We start from the raw sequence: 19,652 nt of genomic DNA, 5'->3' as shown, positions 1-19,652 counted from the left end.
AAAATATTTTGTTGAGCCCAACCTACATAGGTAGGAATGATCATCAAAATAAAATAAGAGAAATCAGAGCTCGAACAGAAAGGTTTAGGTGTTCGTTTTTCCCGCTCGCTGTTCGGGAGTGGAATAGTACAGAGATAGTATGATTGTGGTTCGATGAACCCTCTGCCAAGCACTTAAATGTGAATTGCAGAGTAGTCATGTAGACTATTATCATGCTTTACATTAATTAGAGTGTTTTTCCTACGGTCGTTAAAATGCTGTGTAAAGCCTCCGAAGGACGTCAACATCTTTCATCTTCTTGGAGGGCACTGTTTTTTCGTATGGGAGAAGAGGGTCCATCGGTTTTAGAGAGATTGGACTGGATTGTTTGGGGGAACGGACCAAACAGCGAGGTCATCGGTCTCATCGGATTAGGAAAGGGCGGAGAAGGAAGTCAGCCGCGCCCTTTCAAAGGAACCAGCTCGGTATTTGCCTGGAGCGATTTAGGGAAATCAAGGAAAACCAAAATCGGGATGGCCGGACGCGGGATTGACCCGTGGTCCTCCCGAATGCGAGTCCTGGGCGCTAACCACTGCACCACCTCGCTCGGTAGGTTTGGATCTCATAAACTTGTAGTACGGAGAAACCATCTATAATGTCCGAGCTCTAGATTGCGGTTTTTTGGTAGAATCCTTAAACGATGCCGTCCTTCAACAAAGGAAATAGCTTACAATACGTTAGTTCGTCCAGTCTTAGAGTATTGTTCGTCTGTATGGGACGCTTACTAGTTTGTCTGATTCAAGTGATTGAGGTCGAAAGAAGAGCGGCAAGATACGTGGGTGGTACATTTAGCCATCGCGAGAGCGTTACAAATCTCATAGAAAGCTTGAAGTGGGACACACTTGCAGATAGACGACGCGCTAGAAGGAAGGGGCTACTCACTAAATTCCGAAATCCTATCTCCGCCGAGGATGTAGAGCATATATTATTACCACCAACTTTCAAATCGCTCAATGATCACCGTTCAAAGATAACTGAAATTAGAGGTGGTACTGAAGCGTTCAGGCGTCCAGACAGCCGTTTTTCCCTAGTGCGATCCGTGAGTGGAACAGAGGGGGGGGGGGGGGGGGGGTTGACTTTCGTGCGAATTGTGCCCTCCGCCACACACCGTTTGGTGGCTAGCGGAGTATATATGCAGATGAGTAGATGTTTGTTCACTCTCAGTTCGCTTACTACCTTTGCATTTTTCTCCCTTACTGATACTTTTCATTCTAATGAAAGTGCATACTCTTACGAAACACGTTAGAGCAATCCTGACAAAAAATAAGATAGGCAACGTAAAGTTGGCAATATTTTCAGATGACCAGCCAGTACATCGTCCTTTCATAACCACTTCTTGTTGACAGAAAAAGAGCCCTGACTCAGTTTTTGAACATGTTTCAGTAACTCGGCGTTATACCGAGGCAGACGATCCTGTAAATCTGCATTCTCTTGCTTAAGGTCTTTCATTTCCGTTCCCATAATTTTATAACTGTTGGTGAAAGCACGCAATGTCACATTCACAGCAGTCTTCGCTGTCACGGTTAGCCTTTTGCACAGTACTACTTTCTTCATCGGTAGGCGATATGTTTACCTGTATAATATCTTTTACTTCTGAACAGTCACTTCGTTTTTGTGCCCGAGGACGAGAAGGAGATCAGTGTTTAACGTCTTTTAGACAATGAGATCATTAGAGACGGAGCAAAAGTTCGGATTAGGAAAGGATGGAGAAGGAAAGCGGTCGTGCCCTGTCGACAGGGACAATCCCGGCAGTTCCTCTTAAGCAATTTAGGGAAATCACGGAAAACCTAAATGAGGATGACCGGACGCAGGATTGAATCGTCGTCCTCACGGAAGCGAGTCCAGTGTGTTAACCACTGTTCCACCCTGCTCTGTTTTTGTGCCCGAATAGTTCTCTCATTATTAGACTTATTCTTACGCCCTAATCAGCATCGGAGTACAGTAGATTAACGGCTGGAACAGCATCAGTCTTCAGTTTGCGTTCCGGGAGAATATTCGACAATTCACTTATCACATCCCTTCCATATTGAGCATACACGAGCATTTTCAACTGAAAACGAATCTGCATGTTTTCTGCCTTTGTCCAGTTTCGTTTCGTTTCATTGTTTTTAGGAAACGTATGAAACCTGATTCGTAATTTACTTACTTGCCTGCTGTGGTTAGTACAACTGGCGACCGCACAACAAACAGTTATTTTTCACTGAAAAACGTACTCTAAAATATCCTTCAATACACTGATACTTGCGGCGTAACTCTGTCCTCAGTCGCCAGTTACTAAATAAAAATTCTCTCCGCCGTGAACAACATTGTTTTCACTCGTAAACGCAATTACCACAGAATACGTTATGGCAACTCCATACTACTGAGTGCCGATTCGGTTCGCTATAATTCGCTCTGACGTCAGCGACGCAGCTCGCTATTGCGCATACATGTCGTAATCACTATCTTGTATTCGACAGGGTTAGGATAAAGTCTGGATAGAACCTTACAAAGCTCGATCGATGTGAGGAATCGTAACGGCGCTGGTAGGAGGTGTCTGCAGGTGGGGGCGCAAATTATAAGAGCTATGGCGATACCGGCGGCCATCTTAAAATCCGCCGTTTTAGATTTGGGTTACGTGTCTTACACGGGAAAGGGGGCAGAGGCACATCATTTTGAACTTCCTCTTTCTCAGGAATACACAAGTGAAATCTAGTTTAAGATATCCAGAATGAGATTTTCACTCTGCAGCGGAGTGTGCGCTGATATGAAACTTCCTGGCAGATTAGAACTGTGTGCCTGACCGAGACTCGAACTCGGGACCTTTGCCTTTCGCGGGCAAGTGCTTTACCATCTTAGCTACCGAAGCACGATTCACGGCCGGTACTCACAGCTTTACTTCTGCCAGTACCTCGTCTCCTACCTTCCAAACTTTACATTAGCTCTCCTGCGAACCTTGCAGAACTAGCACTCCTTAAGATATCTTTATTTGTGTAGGAGTTACGATATCTTAAATCTTAGGACACATGTCAAAGTCGACATTACATTATGTGCTCAATATGACCTCCATTGCGCTGGACACACAATCGCAGTCTTTTTTGCCAGCCTTGCTGCACAGATGGCAGGATCTGTGGGTCCACAGACACACGTCTCCTTAGTACGTCAGCAAAGATGTGCTAAATTTTTGCTTTCTACCTCATACGCAGTTGATTTCAAATGTCCCCACACATAACGGTCAAGAGGGGTAGACCAGGGGACCGCGTTGGCCATTCGTTTAGGCCCCCTCCTACCTATCCAGTGACCTCCAATGCACCCAGAAACTATCTGACTCCTGTAGCGTAGTGGGGAGGTGCACCGTGTAGTTGGAAAAAGGTTGGAAAATTACCCTGCGAATTCAACAGCGTTGGAAGCACATAATCACGGATGATGTTAAGATAGCCCTCCTTATTCAGGGTTCGATCAGTAAACAGTGGAACCAAGATTCCTGTGCTCCAAATCCCACAGCAAACCATCGCTTTTTCACCACCAGCACCTTTGCATGGGTTTGCATCTGACCACTAAAGATGATTCTGTTTATTTCTCCTTGCACATAAAAACCAGCTCTGTCACTCAACAACACTTGTCGTGTGAAATTTGGATTCCTGTTACACTAATTCAGGGCCGATCTGCAAACTGCACTCGCCGGTCAGTGTCCTCCTTCGAGAGACGATTTTGCTGCTCTAATTGGTACGGGTGCCATTGGTTTGTGCAGCACACGCAGGATTCAACGTTACTGACAACCGATATTGCTGTATTATCCGTGGACCGGACGTGTGTTTGATTAAAGATCGCAAACCGAACATTTGTGAACATACCACAAGAGACTACATGCTGTTTTCATTCATATTATCATTTAGTGTGTAATCTGTCGAAGGAAGGCCACAACGCTGGGATCACGGATTTACTTCAAACTTTGTACACTTTTAGTAGGCCACTAAAACAATATACTGTGCGAATAGTAAGGTGCACTACTCTGGCAATTCCGAGAAAATAGCAAGAGTAGTTTTGCGCGTGTTTTATGTACTGCATGTATCCGTGCGTAGACGCCAGACGTTAGAGTTCGTAGTCATCAAGTTATTAGCGTTTGATCTTCGTGAGACGAACGTGTATGAGGGACGGTTTTTGATTCCTACTCAAACCTCCATTTTTGTAGTAAAAGTGTAAATTCTGTGATAGTCCAAATATTTACACGTGCACTATTCGTTCTTGCTACATTAGCAACGTCTCAGCGCCACGCAGATTAACTACTTGATGCGGTCCGCCTCTGTGGATGCAGCTCGAAGCGTCATGGTGCAAAGTAGTTCCGGGAACCTCACCAGATTGCATGTATAAGGGATTTCGCAAATCACGACAGGTATACATTTTCAGGAAAACTCCATGTTTTTCTTCATTTAATTGTCCACAGGAATAAATATGCTTGTTCTAATAATTAAATTTAATTAAAATTGTTCAAATGGCTCTAAGCACTATGGGACTTAACATCTGATGTCAGCAGTCCCCAGACTTACAACTACTTAAACCTAACTAACCTAAAGACATCACACACATCCATGCCCGGGGCAGGATTCGAACCTGCGACCGTAGAAGGCGCGCGGTTCCGGACTGAAGCGCCTAGAACCGCTCGGCCACAGCGACCGGCCTTTAATTAAAAGTACAGGGTGGCGCACGAAATGTGTTACCATTTTGTTTTTGAATATAAACTTTGTTGTCAATACAATCTGTAAGGAACATATACTACAATGAAGAGCCGTCCATGGAGACTTGTTCTAACTTAGCACATGCTCAGTATGTCCACCATTTCGTTTCCTAACTTCTTGCAAACGAATACTGAAGTTAGTGATTACCCTACGGCACATTTCTTCCGTAATTTCACTGCAAGCTGGAACAATAAGTCTTCTGAGCTCCATTAAATCACGTGGACGTTTCGGGAAAAAATTTTCCTTTAGGTACCCACAAAGAAAAAAAGTCACATGGATTGAGGTCTGGACTATTGGGGGGCAAATTTTGTCCGTCATTGAAGCAACCTGGGAACCTGAAGGAAATGGTCCGCATGTCGAAATGCTCGTGTAAAAACTCCAACACAATATTTGCAGTCTGTGGCCTTGCTCCATCTTGCATGAACCACTGCATGTTGAAGGGCAAGGCAGTAGCAAGAAGCTGTGGAATGAATCTACTGCGAAGCATGCTCAAATAACGCTCGCTCTTCACAGTTTCTTCAAAGAAAAAGGGTCCAATAAGTCCGTGACGGGAAATTGCTGCGCATGCTGTAATCCTCGGAGCATAATGTTGTCGTTCATGAAGGACTTGTGTGTTTTCAGAGGCCCAAAAGCGTACATTTTGTTTGTTAACCACACCATCTAAATGAAAATGCGCATCGTCTGAAAACCATACGTTGTTGAGAGTTTCTTCCCTATCCTCCGCCCACTGAGCAAACAGTAGTCTCTGCTGCTTGTGTTCTTCAGAGAGCTTCTGTGCACAGGTCGTCTTGTATGGGTACATATGAAGGTCACTTTTAAGAATGCGTTGAACGGAGCGTCTGGATATTCCCAGTTGCGGTGCTGCCTTTCTGCATTATTTCCCGCGACTTCTCTGTACAGTAACTCGTACCGTTTCAGTATTCTCCGGCGAACAAAACAGGCTTAGGCCGAGGTCGCTTCGCTTCCAATACTTTTCCTTCCTGTACAAATTTATCGTACAACCTGTGGATGGTCTTCTTGCAAGGGACCCATCGTGTGTTAAACTGTTGTCGAAAATGCCTCTGCGTCACATCAAGGCTTTTCGTTTCATGAAAAAGTAACACAATTGCCGATCGTTGCTGTGTCTTGAGTCTTCCATTGTCAGCCATTGTTGCTTACTAGTGTCCTAGCGGCAGTATCGTGAATTACACGTCATTTCGTGACTCATTTGTTTTTCCAAGCTCTGCTGGTACTGTTGTAGAGATCGTAGTGGGATATCTAATGTGCGTCGTAAATTGTGAAAGAAACAATTGGCAACACATTTCGTGCGCCACCCTGTAGTAAGTAGTCAAATAACATGAATTTCATTAAAACTTCTCGTAAATACACGTGGTTTTCTTTAATTAGATTATCACCCAAATGTCACATAAATAATAAGAACAGTGTTGAAACAATACAGATTAAAAATTAATTTAGAGCAGGGGTCGAACCATCGCCTCATACACTTTCGACTTGTTTAGCTGGAACGCTAATCAGTTGATGACCGTGGACTAGAACGTGAAGCACCTACGCACAGATACATGCGTTGCATGATAGACGCGTAAAATTTCTCTTGTTATTTTCTCGGAGTTGCCCGAGTAGTGCACCTTACTACTTGCACGTTATGTTATTCTAACGGCCTACTAAAGGTGTACAAAGCCTGAAGTAAATCTGTGACATCAACACCGAGACCTCCCCTTGTCATCACAAGCGTGTTGAACAACCCTGTTTATCCTACTCCGTGTACTCTGAGCCCCAGGACGTTCGTCCGTTTTCGACCCGTCAGTAAAAGCGCCCCAATTCCGACATCATCGTCTGCATCCTGTTCCGCAGCCCTGGCTGTGAGGCAGGAATGTGCTTGTAGGTGGCGGCCGGGCAGGCTGGGAGTGTGGGCCTAGAATGTAAATTGCCGCCCCGACCACCTGTGGCTGCGGCCGGCGCGTGGCGTGGTGTACCGGCGCTAGCAGGGCTTTCTCCCGGCGCGGCGCGGCGCGCCGTCAGGGCTCAGAGCCGCGTGCGCGCCTCCCGCGGCCGCCTTGCGACACGCGCTCGCAGGTGGCGGACCGGCGCACGCGATAATGGCACTTAGCGGCGGCTCGGCAGCGGGCCACAGCGCCGCGCACGTCGAGAGCAAAGCAAGCACGCGACCGAGCCGAGCCGAGGCGCGTGGAGTGGAGTGGGGCACCGCGGCTGCCGATTACTCCACCGCACTCCGTCAACAGCTGCCAGCGCCGGGCGGCGCTCGCGCCAACCTGGGCGCTCGCGGCTCACTCAGCTCTTCACTTCACGAGTCGCACAGGATTCGGCGATACACTGCTGAGAAGCGCGACAAAACTGTACGACGTAGGATCTGTTAATGTGAATAGTCGTCGCTTATTTGTAGATTTTAAGCACCTTACCTTTTCTTTACTTAAAACTGAAAAGCCGTCTACATGGCGCTCCCAATACTGTATTTCGTAACGCTATTTTGTCGAAAATTGACATGCTGAGAGCAGTGGCTGCTGTTATACTATAAGGTTTATAACTGGCACGGTAACCAGCCGCAAGTATGATTACTTGGGACTGGTTCAGTTTCAGTTATAAATCTTAATGTACTTCGTAATCTGATTTTCCAATACTGTTTCTGTTTTGTCATATAAACTCTCCAATATCGATTGTGGAAATGTGGCTTTAGCTCCCACATTTGCTCTCACACAATCGATTTTTGCTCCCATACAAACGCTTCAGTTTTCACGTTACGCCTTGTTTTTAAAACTCTTCATCTAACCTGGATGGAATGACTTTTCCTGCACTGAAGGATAAGTTGAAATGTTTGACAGAGCACCAAGTTGTCTATCTCCTGGACTAATTGATGAGAAATGACTAATGTGCTCACTAAATAGGAAACCGGATCGGCTGATTTCCAGAGGTCTTCTGTATAAAATAACTTACGCAGATCATCAGGAAACCGATATTTGACCGGTCTAGGGAAACCGCTTCGTGCCTTAGCACGTAAACACAACAGCAAAAAACTGTTCCAAATTCGATTTTCACTATCCGGTTGTAGTGACTCTTCAATGTTCGGGCACAGATACTTCCGAAGATGTCTCCCGCAGATGGGGACGAAACTGCAGTAGGAGACGAGGTACTCGCAGAAGTAGAGCTGTGAGGACGGGGCGTGAGTCGTGCTTGGGTAGCTCAGTTGGTAGAGCAGTTGCCCGCGAAATGCAAAGGTCCCGAGTTCGAGTCTCGGCCCGACACACAGTTTTAATCTGCCAGGAAGTTTCATATCAGCGCACACTCCGCTGCAGAACGAAAATCTCATTCTGCAGTAAATAGTTTCACACACTCTGTCCAGAAGTTTTATCAGAATTAAAACCTGGCCGTACAAACCTACATAATCGATTTATTATATCCTTGGTGAGGTATGTTTCATCGGCATTAGGCAGTGGCCTAAGCATATTTGTGTGCCTAAACTTTCGTCCAACAATGTTGGTGACGTCAGAGAACAGAAAATGTAGTTAAACACTAAAGACAGTTTGAAACACAAATCAGGTCAGCAAGTGGAGCTGTTTATATGTAACCACGCAACAGATGGGTTGGGGCTGTATTAGACTGCTGCCTACGTTCGTAGATTATCGTTTTACCGTTGAAGATCCCGGCTCCTCTTCTTCTTACTGCCTAAACCGAATTTAGTTCTTTGGTTCTCAATCTCTCAATGCATAGGTAAACTCCCATGGACGTCATAGTGATGGGAGATGAAAAAGGTGTCGAACTGAAATATATGCAGTAGACTATAAAACAACGTGTTCTGGACCGGAGCTACTGCTAGAAGAGGGACACACACCTATTGGTATCGCGTCGAACGACGAAATAGTTTTGAAATGTCTTTGCTACGGCATTCATACGTCTGTATGTGCGCCGGGGCAGCACGCAAGTTTGATTTGCGGAGATGTCTGTTTTTCTGCCGTCGCTCATTCGTCTCTGAACAAATGCTAGTACATGTGTACCAACGAAGAGAATGTAGAACATCATATCGTTTAAAAGTACTTCAGTACTGTAATACATGTACCCATATTGTAAATATGAAAACATTATTGCAGTTAATGTTCTTGTAACTTAAATTGTCCATAGATGACTAGCGTTTCTACCTTATCTTCGTTGAAGATAGCTGACTAAGTGATCGGTGAGCTTTTTACTTGTTTTACATTTGTTTACCATCAGCTTCAGCAAGTGAAAGACTTACGTTACCCCGAGTACCCTCTTGTACAGGACAGTCAAGATCAATTTCGTGTTCCGTTTCTTAAAAACACCGCCAGCCGGTTCTAGGCGCTACAGTCTGGAACCGCGCGGCCGCTAGGGTCGCAGGTTCGAATCCTGCCTCGGGCATGGATGTGTGTGATGTCCTTAGGTTAGTTACCTTTAAGTAGTTCTATGTTCTAGGGGACTGATGACCTGGGAAGTTAAGTCCCATAGTGCTCAGAGCCATTCTTTTCTTAAAAACACCATATTTACGTGAATGGTACACTGTGATACGTTTCTGAACAGGTTTTGAGGAAAGGAAAGGGACAAGCGAATAAAAAGTATTGCCCGCTTTTTAAAATGAGCCGTACTGATGACCATATCTTCTTAATGAACGCAGTTGCAAGAAAGACATGCTGGCTAATGTCACCTGGTAGCTAAACAACATTTTCTTGATACAATTTTTATTTTTCTTCTCTAGGAAAACTTGTTTGGGATGGACAATGTAAATGGGACATTCTGTGTAGTATTATTATTTGGCTTTCATGCCACACACGTCGATATGATGGGGTCGTTAACATTTTTTGGCACACAGAACACTTGGTAATGATCTTATAACAGTAATGGCAAATACGTATCATTAGTTGTTCTCGAATCAAATGTTTATTTCAGTAATGTTTCTAAATAAACGAGGAGCTGCGTAGGGCATTACTAAATGGGCAAATATGCAGAAACAGAGCTGTCAAAGGCATAGTTGGAGACAGGCAGGTAATAAATGGAGCAAGGAATGGCGAGCAGAGTGCATCAGGTACTCACAGCCTGGTGGCAGCGGGCGACACGGCGACGTCGTCGAAGAAGGCGTCTCCGAGCGCAGCGTCGCGGCAGGAGACGTCGGCGCCGCCGTCGAGGCAGCTGCAGCCGGGCACCACGCAGGCGTCGAGCCGGCCGCGGCCGGTCACCGTGTCAGAGGCGGCGGCGGTCCGGAGCAGCTGCAGCACCAGTGGCAGCACCAGCGAAGCGCGGGCGTAGCGGGCCGCGAGGGCCATGGCGCAAGTCCTGCGGCGCCTGCGACGGTCGGCGAGCGACTGACTGCCGGCCGGAGCGCGCGCCGGCACGCAGCGCGACGCGGGGCACCGGGGGGCGACGGTGCTGCCGCCCGGCGGCCGTCGTGCGTACTGCGGCTAGTACGTCACTGGTTCCCTGCTGCGTCATTGTTGGAAGTAGCTCCCACTTAACCACGCGCACGTTTCTTTCAAATGTGAAATCTTATGGGACTTAATTGCTAAAGGTCATCAGTCCCTAAGCTTACGCACTATTTAACGTAAATTATCCTAAGGACAAACACACACACCCATGCCCGAGGGAGGACTCGAACCTCCTCCGGGACCAGCCGCACAGTCCATGAGTGCAGCGCCCTAGACCGCTCGGCTAATACCGTGCGGCCACGTTTCTTTCCTGCTCCGCATTCGTCGATGTACAAGTCTCACATGAGGCGTGTACATCTACCAGATACAGAAGTATGAAACCGGAATTTGGTTGCAGTAATTACACGTCTGTTGTTTGAAACTGATAAATCATATTTAATCAAAATAGTCTCCTTTTCTACTTAATACAGTTCTCACTTCGTGGTCTTGCGGGAGCTTTCGATTCCCGGCGGGGTCAGGGATTTTACATGCCTCGTGACGACTGGGTGTTGTTCATTATCATTCAGCCCCATTACGGTCGGAGGAAGGCAATGCCAAACCACCTCCGCTAGGACCTTGCCTAACACAGCGGTGCGGCCTTCCCGCATCGTCCCCTACGCTCCCCAAAGTATGAGGCCTCACCTCTCCGGCAGGCCTTGAATGCCACGTGAAAAAACTAAAAAGTACAGGTTTTCTTTTGAAGCGAACCAGTCAGCGAACCATTTTCATACTAATTGAAGCGTTGTTTATCGAGGACGTCTCCCAGTGATGCATATAGATGATAAACGGACGGAGCCAAGTCTGGAGAATAAGCCGCGTGCACTAGTATTTCCCAAATGAAGGCCTCGATCGTTTTCCTGTCCCGTTTTGCATTGTATAATAGGGCGGTATCATGGAGCAATATGATTTTGTGTTGCCTTTTCCCACATTCCGGTCGATTTTCACGTAATGCTCGATTTACATCGATCATTTTCGGTTGGTAGCGATCAGTGTTAATGGTTTCACCAGGTTTTAGCGGCTCACTATTACGTCCTGATCCTACCACACACAAAGCATTGTCTTCTTCCCAAAGCGATTTGCTCTAGCAGAGGATGTCGATGATTTTCCTGGATTCACCCATGATAAGGGGTAGTAAGCTTAAAGCACTGACGGTTCATCATAGCTTCCTGAGGAAATAAATCCCCTATGTAATGGTGGTTTTGTCACGATGTATGTTTGCTACTACATCGGCCCTTATGTGATTTTGCCTGGCTCTAAAATTTTGTTTATCCTGTGAATGTGTATTAACAGGATCGTGTACCAGGATTCTTTCTTGACAAGAGCCACTATTGTCAATTGTAAAGTTCTGACATGTATACCGTTTGTGGGACTCACTATTAAAGTAATGTAATTTTTTTATATTTTAGCTGTACATGCCAGTGGGCGTATGTTCCTCGGCGTAAGCGCCACCTGCCTTTTTTATGTACAACTACATTATTTGTAACAATGTTCCCATACTGTTATAACGGGAGTATTAATTTTCTTCCTTTTGTATTGTTACTCTACCTATGGACGCTATTAATACTGATAATTTACACGTTGCCTTTGTACGCCAATTGGCATATGTTTCTCGGCACGAGCGCCACGTGCCCTGTTTTCAGAGTTAACTACGCTCGCCGATTACGCTCAGTCGGTTGTGATCTCTGCAAGATCCATGAGCTATTTTACATTAACGTGACAAACCCTAATTCTAGGGCTAAATTTTATGTTTGACACATGGATCTATGCCGACAATTGTAAAAACGGCGATGCTGCATTAGTCCGTACTAATGTAAAATTGTAAGTACCAGTCGTCGTTATCATACTTCTATAATGCAAGAGTTCTCTAATTTGTCTTAAAATTTATCCTTGGCTTATAAGTTTCATACTTTTCTAATGTAAGCTATGATGTTCATTGCCCTTAGGTTACCTTCTGAAGACGACAAATTTATATTTGTCGAAACCAAGGTAAAGAATTTCTTTATCCATTGCAACCGATGGGCAGTTTATAATTTTATCACGTGAAACCGTTGCTGTTGTGCAACTACGTTTAAAATATTGAGGTCCTTAGGTTACTTAGGTTTAAGTAGTTCTAAGTCTAGGGGACTGATGACCTCAGATGTTAAGTTCCATAGTGCTTAGAGCCAGTTTTTAAACTGAGGCGTACTTCATGAAAACCACCAAAAATTTTAAAATATTAATTCCATTAATTGTCGTTGCTTTAGATTCAAGTCATGCTTTTTGAAGTTATGTAGTTAGGTAAGGAAGAACCATTCGAAAGGTCATATTCACTACTAAGACTTAAATTTTTGGCTTAAGTGTCACTGAAGAAATTGAAACAGTTACTGAATCTGATATAAGTCACCATTAAAAACAATATTTTTTCAGAATTTTAAATTATAGTGTTTAGTGTCACTGAAGAATTTGAAACAGTTACTGAATCTGATATAAGTCACCATTAAAAAAAATATTTTTTTCAGAATTTTAAATTATAAAGTAACACACTAGGTTACCATGTTTTCGAAAGGTGGGCACGAAGTAACAAGCCCCCCCCCCCCCCCTGGTACTGCGAGGGTTAAAGCTGTCGGTGGTTCGGAAAGGAGTTCAAGATCCAACCACAAAAAATTTTGATCACAATAGCATAAAATGTCTGACAGGTAGCAAATAAAATTTTTAATCCAACCTACAATCATTTCTTCTTTAGAGAAGCTTCTATTCCGTGGACAAAGTTCTATTTAAAAACTTACAGCATACAAACAAATAAAAAATAACTATAGTTGCACGAGTAGGACTAAGAAATCATTTATGCTAAATTAATCACGTATACATATTTTGTAAACCGACCCTCCAGCATCATCTAAACAAAATAATCATTCAAATGTATACTGTATTAGTCATCAGTCCTCTAATTTTCTTGATGCGGTCGACCACGTTTTCCTCTCCTTCGTCAACGTTTTCATACCGGAGTAGTACTTGCACCCAATGCCCTCAAACATTTGCGGGATGTATACCAGTGCGGTTTTAACCCTCTATAGCCTCCTCTAGTACCATGTAAGTTAATCTCTGATGTCTTAACATACGCCCTATCAACCTGTTCCTTTTTACTGTCAGTATTTTCCTTATTTTCATTTCTTCACCGATTCTGCGCAGAACATCTTCATTCCTTACCTTGTCAACCCTTCTGTTCTCAACATTCTTGTGTAGCACCATATCTCTAACGCTTCGATTTTCTTCTGATCTGGCTTTCCCACAGTCATGCTTCACTACCATACAAGGCTGTTCTACAAACGTACATTCTCAGAAATTTCTTCCTCAAATTGAGGACTATGTTTGATACAAGTAGACTTCTCTTGGCCAGGACTGCCATTTTTGCAAGTGATAGTCCACTTTTTATGTCCTCCGTGTTCCGTCCGGCATGGGTTATTTTGCTTCCAAGGCCGTAGAATTCCTTAACTTCGTCTACTTCGTGAACATCAATTTCGATGTTAAGTTCCTCGGTATTCTCACTTCTGCTACTTCTCATTGTTTGTGTATTTTGCTCTTTACTCTCAATCCTTATTCTGAACTCATTAAGCCATTCCATTGAACAGGTCCTGTAATTCTTCTCCACTTTCACTGAGGATACCGATGTCATCAGCGAATCTTTATCACTGACATCCTTACAAGCTGAATTTTTATTCCACACTTGAACCTTTCTTTTACTTCCCCCATCGCTACTTCCATGCATAGATTCAACAGTAGGAGCGAAGCATTATGCAGTCTTACACCCTTCTTAATCAGAGCGTTCTTTGTATTGCAGTCTTATTGCTTCTTCTTGATTCTTGTGCATGTTAGTACATTACTCGTCTTTTCCCGTACCTTATCTGTATTCGATTATTTTGAGCCTTTTACGTAGTCGAACCTTTTTTCTAGGTCAATAAATCCTGTGAACCCCTCTGGTACCTTTACCTCTCCTACAGCCAAACTGATCGCCATTTAACAGATCTTCAATTTTCCTTCCACTGTTCTGCCTTGGTTCTCTCACTTACCACCCTTTCTTCTATCGTTAATATTTTTCCGAAAATCTTATATTGCGTCGCCAGTCTCTTAGATTTTAACCATCAACTTGGATAGTCGTGTGGTTCCCACTTCCCTCAATGATTTTAGAATTTCCGATGGTATGTTATCTGTCCATTCTGCTTTAAATGATCTCAAGATTCTTGAAACTTTTTTTCAACTCTGACCCTACATCCTCTATGTCTTCCATATCAACACCATTTTTTCCTTTTGTCACATTGCCAGACAAGTCCTCCCCTTCGTAGAGGTCATCATTATACTTCTTTCACCTATCTACTCCCTTATCTGCATTCAACAGTGGAATTCCCACTGCCGCCTTTGCTTTTAATTTCACAGAAGGTTGTTTTGACTTTTCTATATGCTGAGATAATCCTTCCGACGTAATTTCTTTTTTGATTTCTTGAAATTTTTTCTGCAGTCATTTCATCTTAGTTACGCTGCACTTCCTACCTACTTGATTCCAAAGGATTTATATTGTTGTGTCGAAGCATTTGAGATTTGATGCTACAGAAGAACCTTAAAAATTAGGTGGACTGATAAGGTCTGGAATGAGGAGTTTCTCCATAGAATCGGCGAGGAAAACAGTATATGAAAACACTGACTAGAAAAAGGGCTAGGATGATAGGACATCTGTTAGGACGTTAGGGAATCACTTCCATGGTACTAGAGCGTGCTGTAGAGGGTACAGATAGTAGAGGAAGGTAGAGATTGGAGTACATTCATCAAATAATTGAAGACGTTGGTTGCAAGTACTACCATGACGTGAAAAGGTTGACACAGGAGAGGAATTACTGGCGAACCGCGTCAAACCCCTTAGGCTACTGATGACTAAGACAAAAAATGTCTGTCTTTCAGTAATATTTTTGTTCCTCTTTTTTTCGTCGACCTATTGAAGTATTTTTTCTGTTACCCAACATCTGAGGTCATCATTCCCCTAGACTTAGAAACTACTTAAAGCTAACTAACCTAAGGACATCGCACATATCCATGCCTGAGGCAGGATTCGAACCAGCGACCGTAGCAGGCGCACGGTTCCGGACTGAAGCGCCTAGAACCGTGCGGCCACAGCGGCCGGTTTTCACATCACTGAGCACCACTGTATCTAGACTGAGCTTTTGCATTTCCCTTCCCAGATTTTTTTATTTTTCCTAGTACGTTCATGCTTCTGCTATTCTATGCTCCGACTAGTGGAATGTTACCCCTTAATCGACTATTCACTCTTTCTCTAATGGTCACCTCCTCCTTGGCAGTCCCCTCCCGGAGATGCGAAGGGGGCCAAGTCCAGAATCTTTTGCCACTGAAGAGATCGTGACACTTTCTCAGTTACAGACCACATGTCCTATGGATACAAGTTAAGTGTCTTTAATGCAGTTTTTTTCCATTTCCTTCTGTATCCTTATGGCTTTGATTGTTGCCGATTCGTCTGCCTCTTGGGGCAGTTTCCGCCCCAAAGACAAGGGAAAGCCCTGATTCTGTCCCTTCCTCCGGGCTATTTAACAAGCCCGTTGGTAGAACGTAGGTGACTACTTATGTCAAAAGTCTTCGGCCGCCCGTGCTGCTGATTTTTACTCAAAATTTAATCAGTGGCTGTGTTTGAACGTGGGACCCACAATGTTTATGATTAAGCGTCAAGAACGCTACCTCTATGCCAAGTCTTTCTGCTGAAAATTAACTGTGGAATATGTAACTAACTCACTCTAACTAACTAACTAACCAACTAACTAACTACACACCACTTGACACTCTACGGTTTGTACCATTGCCATTTCTCCTCTCTGTCTTGTTCAGATTGTCAGTGACGCCCAGTGTAAGCTTTCCTTGCATTTTATTGGCTCAGTAAATGTGATATCTATGTTGTATACAGATCTGCGACGATTCTGCAGCATGTACTATGAAAATTTCAAAGCAAAAATGGAAGTGAAGTCAAACCTCGTACATCTGGCCCTGAGTAAATGGCCTTTTTTAACAATCATTCTAGAATATTTGATACGCTGAATGTAATAGCGGCAACAGTCTCCGACAAGCAAAATTAAACTTAAATTCAGCTAGCCGCCTTAAACTGATCCTGGAAAGTTGTCCGTTAGCAAGTTGACATAGATGCCCCCGCTTGTTGCGACATCAAAGACAAAGAAGATGGTAGTGTCCATAGACAAAAAGGTAGATGCACTGCATAGCGCGGAAAGGGTAATTGTTGGAAAACACTGGTGCTAAATTTTGTGTCGCAGCATCTGCAGAGATTGCAGAATGCTCGGACACAAGTATTAGGCCCGTGGGCGTGAAGAAGTGGCTGCGAAGTGACACTGACACTGACTACAATATGTTTTCTGATGAGTCTATGGCCGTTTGTTCGTCTGCAGACAATGATGGTAGTAATGACGCACTAGCTTACGAAATTGGCTGAGGTCTGAAAAAACTGGCACACACAGAGGCAGCAGTGGAACTGTACCAAAAATGTTTGGATCGCAAGGCCAATGTAATTTTAGCCGATTTATTGTCGGTGATACACCTACGTGGTCGTGCCGTGCATAAACGACATCCGGATTCTAGACTTTTCATTGGTAGGTTCGTTCAAGACGCAAGTATGACGGAGATGGTGCGTGAACGTTAATGGGAGTCCCTGGATGTCAGACGTCGTTCTTTTCGCGAAAAGTTATTGAGAAAATTTCTGGTACCGGCATTTGAAGCTGACTGCAATACGAGTCTACTGCTGCCAACATAAATTTTGCTTAAAGAGAAATATTAGAATTTATTACGTCGTTGATTTTTAAATGATAAGAACATCAGTACAACTGTTAGTTAAGAAATTGTAGCTTTCAAAGGAATTTAGAGTTACCTTTCTTCAGGCAATACAAAGGTACTAAAACGGATGTCGTGAAGTCTTTTAGTTCGTGACAACGCAAAGACCCATTCGCAGATGTTATTACTGTTCGTCGACTACTGGTTCTATGATGCTTTGTTTTACTAAAAACCCTCTGTGGAGTTTCTCGTTTGTGCGACTACTTTTAAACTCTCTTTATACCAAGTATTTGCTTGACTACTTGTAAGCTTCATGTATGCCCACCATATGCTGCTGGCTGGACAGCTTGGTACGCTATGCTCAGGCACGTCAACTACCAATAGAAAAGGCTCGAACCTGGCAAGTAGTGGAAAATAAACCATAAATATAGTCATTTTAGTGACGCAGAGGAAATCCCAAAGAAGATTCTGGACTGGTCCATGGGTTGAACAGCGAATAATGCTGTAAGTGTAAACGATGTACGTACATACTAACAGAAGTTATTCGTTAACGCAGTTGAATCTCATCCCATTTTCAGTTTTGAGTTGAATGTATTTACAGTGTGTAATGTCAGCTTGCGTTTGCATAATATCCAGTTCTCCATGTAGCATCGACTGTCATCACTCTCAACTAACGTAGTTCACCAGATCGATTTCAAGGTCGATATATTTTCCACACGGATAAAGTTAAACACCACGTCATGAAAATTATAAAATGAATGTATCATTGCCGTGTAAAGATAACTAATAAAGAGACCAATACTTTTAAAGACGATCTCCGAACCCCTAAAACCATTAATTTTACCTACGTGGTCTTTTCGGAAGATAAACGTAAACTTCTTATTCTTCCTCTTTGGCTTTTGCCTTATCTGTATCATCACGGGACCGGCAATTTAAATCTGCATTTGACACCGGTAGTGGAATAGGGCGGCCGGATGCCCTTTCTGTACACACCCCTTCCCCAGCTCGAATGGAATTTTTCTTGTGTATATTAATAACCTGTCATCTGTTTCATTACCAAATGTCAAGTTTGTCTTATTTGCAGATGATACGAACATTGCAATAAATAGTAAATCAAATACAAATTTAGAAAGGGCAGCTAATCAAATTTTTACTGACATTAATAAGTGGTTCATAGCCAATTCACTGTCATAATATGCATCTCAGAACTTCCAAGAGATTTCCTTCTAGTGTGTGTATAAAATACACTAGGGAAATTGAAATAAGAACACCGTGAATTCATTGTCCCAGGAAGGGGAAACTTTATTGACACATTCCTGGGGTCAGATACATCACATGATCACACTGACAGAACCACAGCCACATATACACAGGCAACAGAGCATGCACAATGTCGGCTCTAGTACAGTGTATATCCACCTTTCGCAGCAATGCAGGCTGCTATTCTCCCATGGAGACGATCGTAGAGATGCTGGATGTAGTCCTGTGGAACGGCTTGCCATGCCATTTCCACCTGGCGCCTCAGTTGGACCAGCGTTCGTGCTGGACGTGCAGACCGCATGAGACGACGCTTCATCCAGTCCCAAACATGCTCAATGGGGGACAGATCCGGAGATCTTGCTGGCCAGGGTAGTTGACTTACACCTTCTAGAGCACGTTGGGTGGCACGGGATACATGCGGACGTGCATTGTCCTGTTGGAACAGCAAGTTCCCTTGCCGGTCTAGGAATGGTAGAACGATGGGTTCGATGACGGTTTGGATGTACCGTGCACTATTCAGTGTCCCCTCGACGATCACCAGAGGTGTTCGGCCAGTGTAGGAGATCGCTCCCCACACCATGATGCCGGGTGTTGGCCCTGTGTGCCTCGGTCGTATGGAGTCCTGATTGTGGCGCTCACCTGCACGACGCCAAACACGCACACGACCATCATTGGCACCAAGGCAGAAGCCTCTCTCATCGCTGAAGACGACACGTCTCCATTCGTCCCTCCATTCACGCCTGTCGCGACACCACTGGAGGCGGGCTGCACGATGTTGGGGCGTGAGCGGAAGACGGCCTAACGGTGTGCGGGACCGTAGCCCAGCTTCATGGAGACGGTTGCGAATGGTCCTCGCCGATACCCCAGGAGCAACAGTGTCCCTAATTTGCTGGGAAGTGGGGGTGCGGTCCCCTGCGGCACTGCGTAGGATCCTACGGTCAAGGCGTGCATCTGTGCGTCGCTGCAGTCCGGTCCCAGGTCGACGGGCACCTGCACCTTCCGCCGACCACTGGCGACAACATCGATGTACTGTGGAGACCTCACGCCCCACGTGTTGAGCAATTCGGCGGTACGTCCACCCGGCCTCCCGCATGCCCACTATACGCCCTCGCTCAAAGTCCGTCAACTGCACATATGGTTCACGTCCACGCTGTCGCGGCATGCTACCAGTGTTAAAGACTGCGATGGAGCTCCGTATGCCACGGCAAACTGGCTGACACTGACGGCGGCGGTGCACAAATGCTGCGCAGCTAGCGCCATTCGACGGCCAACACCGCGGTTCCTGGTGTGTCCGCTGTGCCGTGCGTGTGATCATTGCTTGTACAGCCCTCTCGCAGTGTCCGGAGCAAGTATGGTGGGTCTGACACACCGGTGTCAATGTGTTCTTTTTTCCATTTCCAGGAGT

At 44.7% G+C, this 19,652-nt stretch overlaps 1 protein-coding gene across 2 annotated transcripts in view; it reads right to left on the bottom strand.

Moving 5' to 3' along the window:
- LOC126281541 (leucine-rich repeat-containing G-protein coupled receptor 5-like) overlaps nt 1-10,059 on the bottom strand; it is a 685,956-nt gene extending 675,897 nt beyond the window's left edge. For both annotated transcript variants that reach the window (XM_049980596.1, XM_049980597.1), the window contains exon 1: nt 9,810-10,059. In XM_049980596.1, the coding sequence (XP_049836553.1) occupies nt 9,810-10,039 (230 nt within the window). In that variant the 5' untranslated portion in view covers nt 10,040-10,059. The remainder of the gene's footprint in view (nt 1-9,809) is intronic.
- Between the last annotated feature and the right edge of the window lie 9,593 nt (nt 10,060-19,652).

This window comes from Schistocerca gregaria, chromosome 7 (assembly GCF_023897955.1).
Source record: "Schistocerca gregaria isolate iqSchGreg1 chromosome 7, iqSchGreg1.2, whole genome shotgun sequence".
Lineage (NCBI taxonomy): Eukaryota > Metazoa > Arthropoda > Insecta > Orthoptera > Acrididae > Schistocerca > Schistocerca gregaria.
Note: the sequence above shows the minus strand (reverse complement) of the source record. Positions and strands in the feature narration are given on the sequence as shown.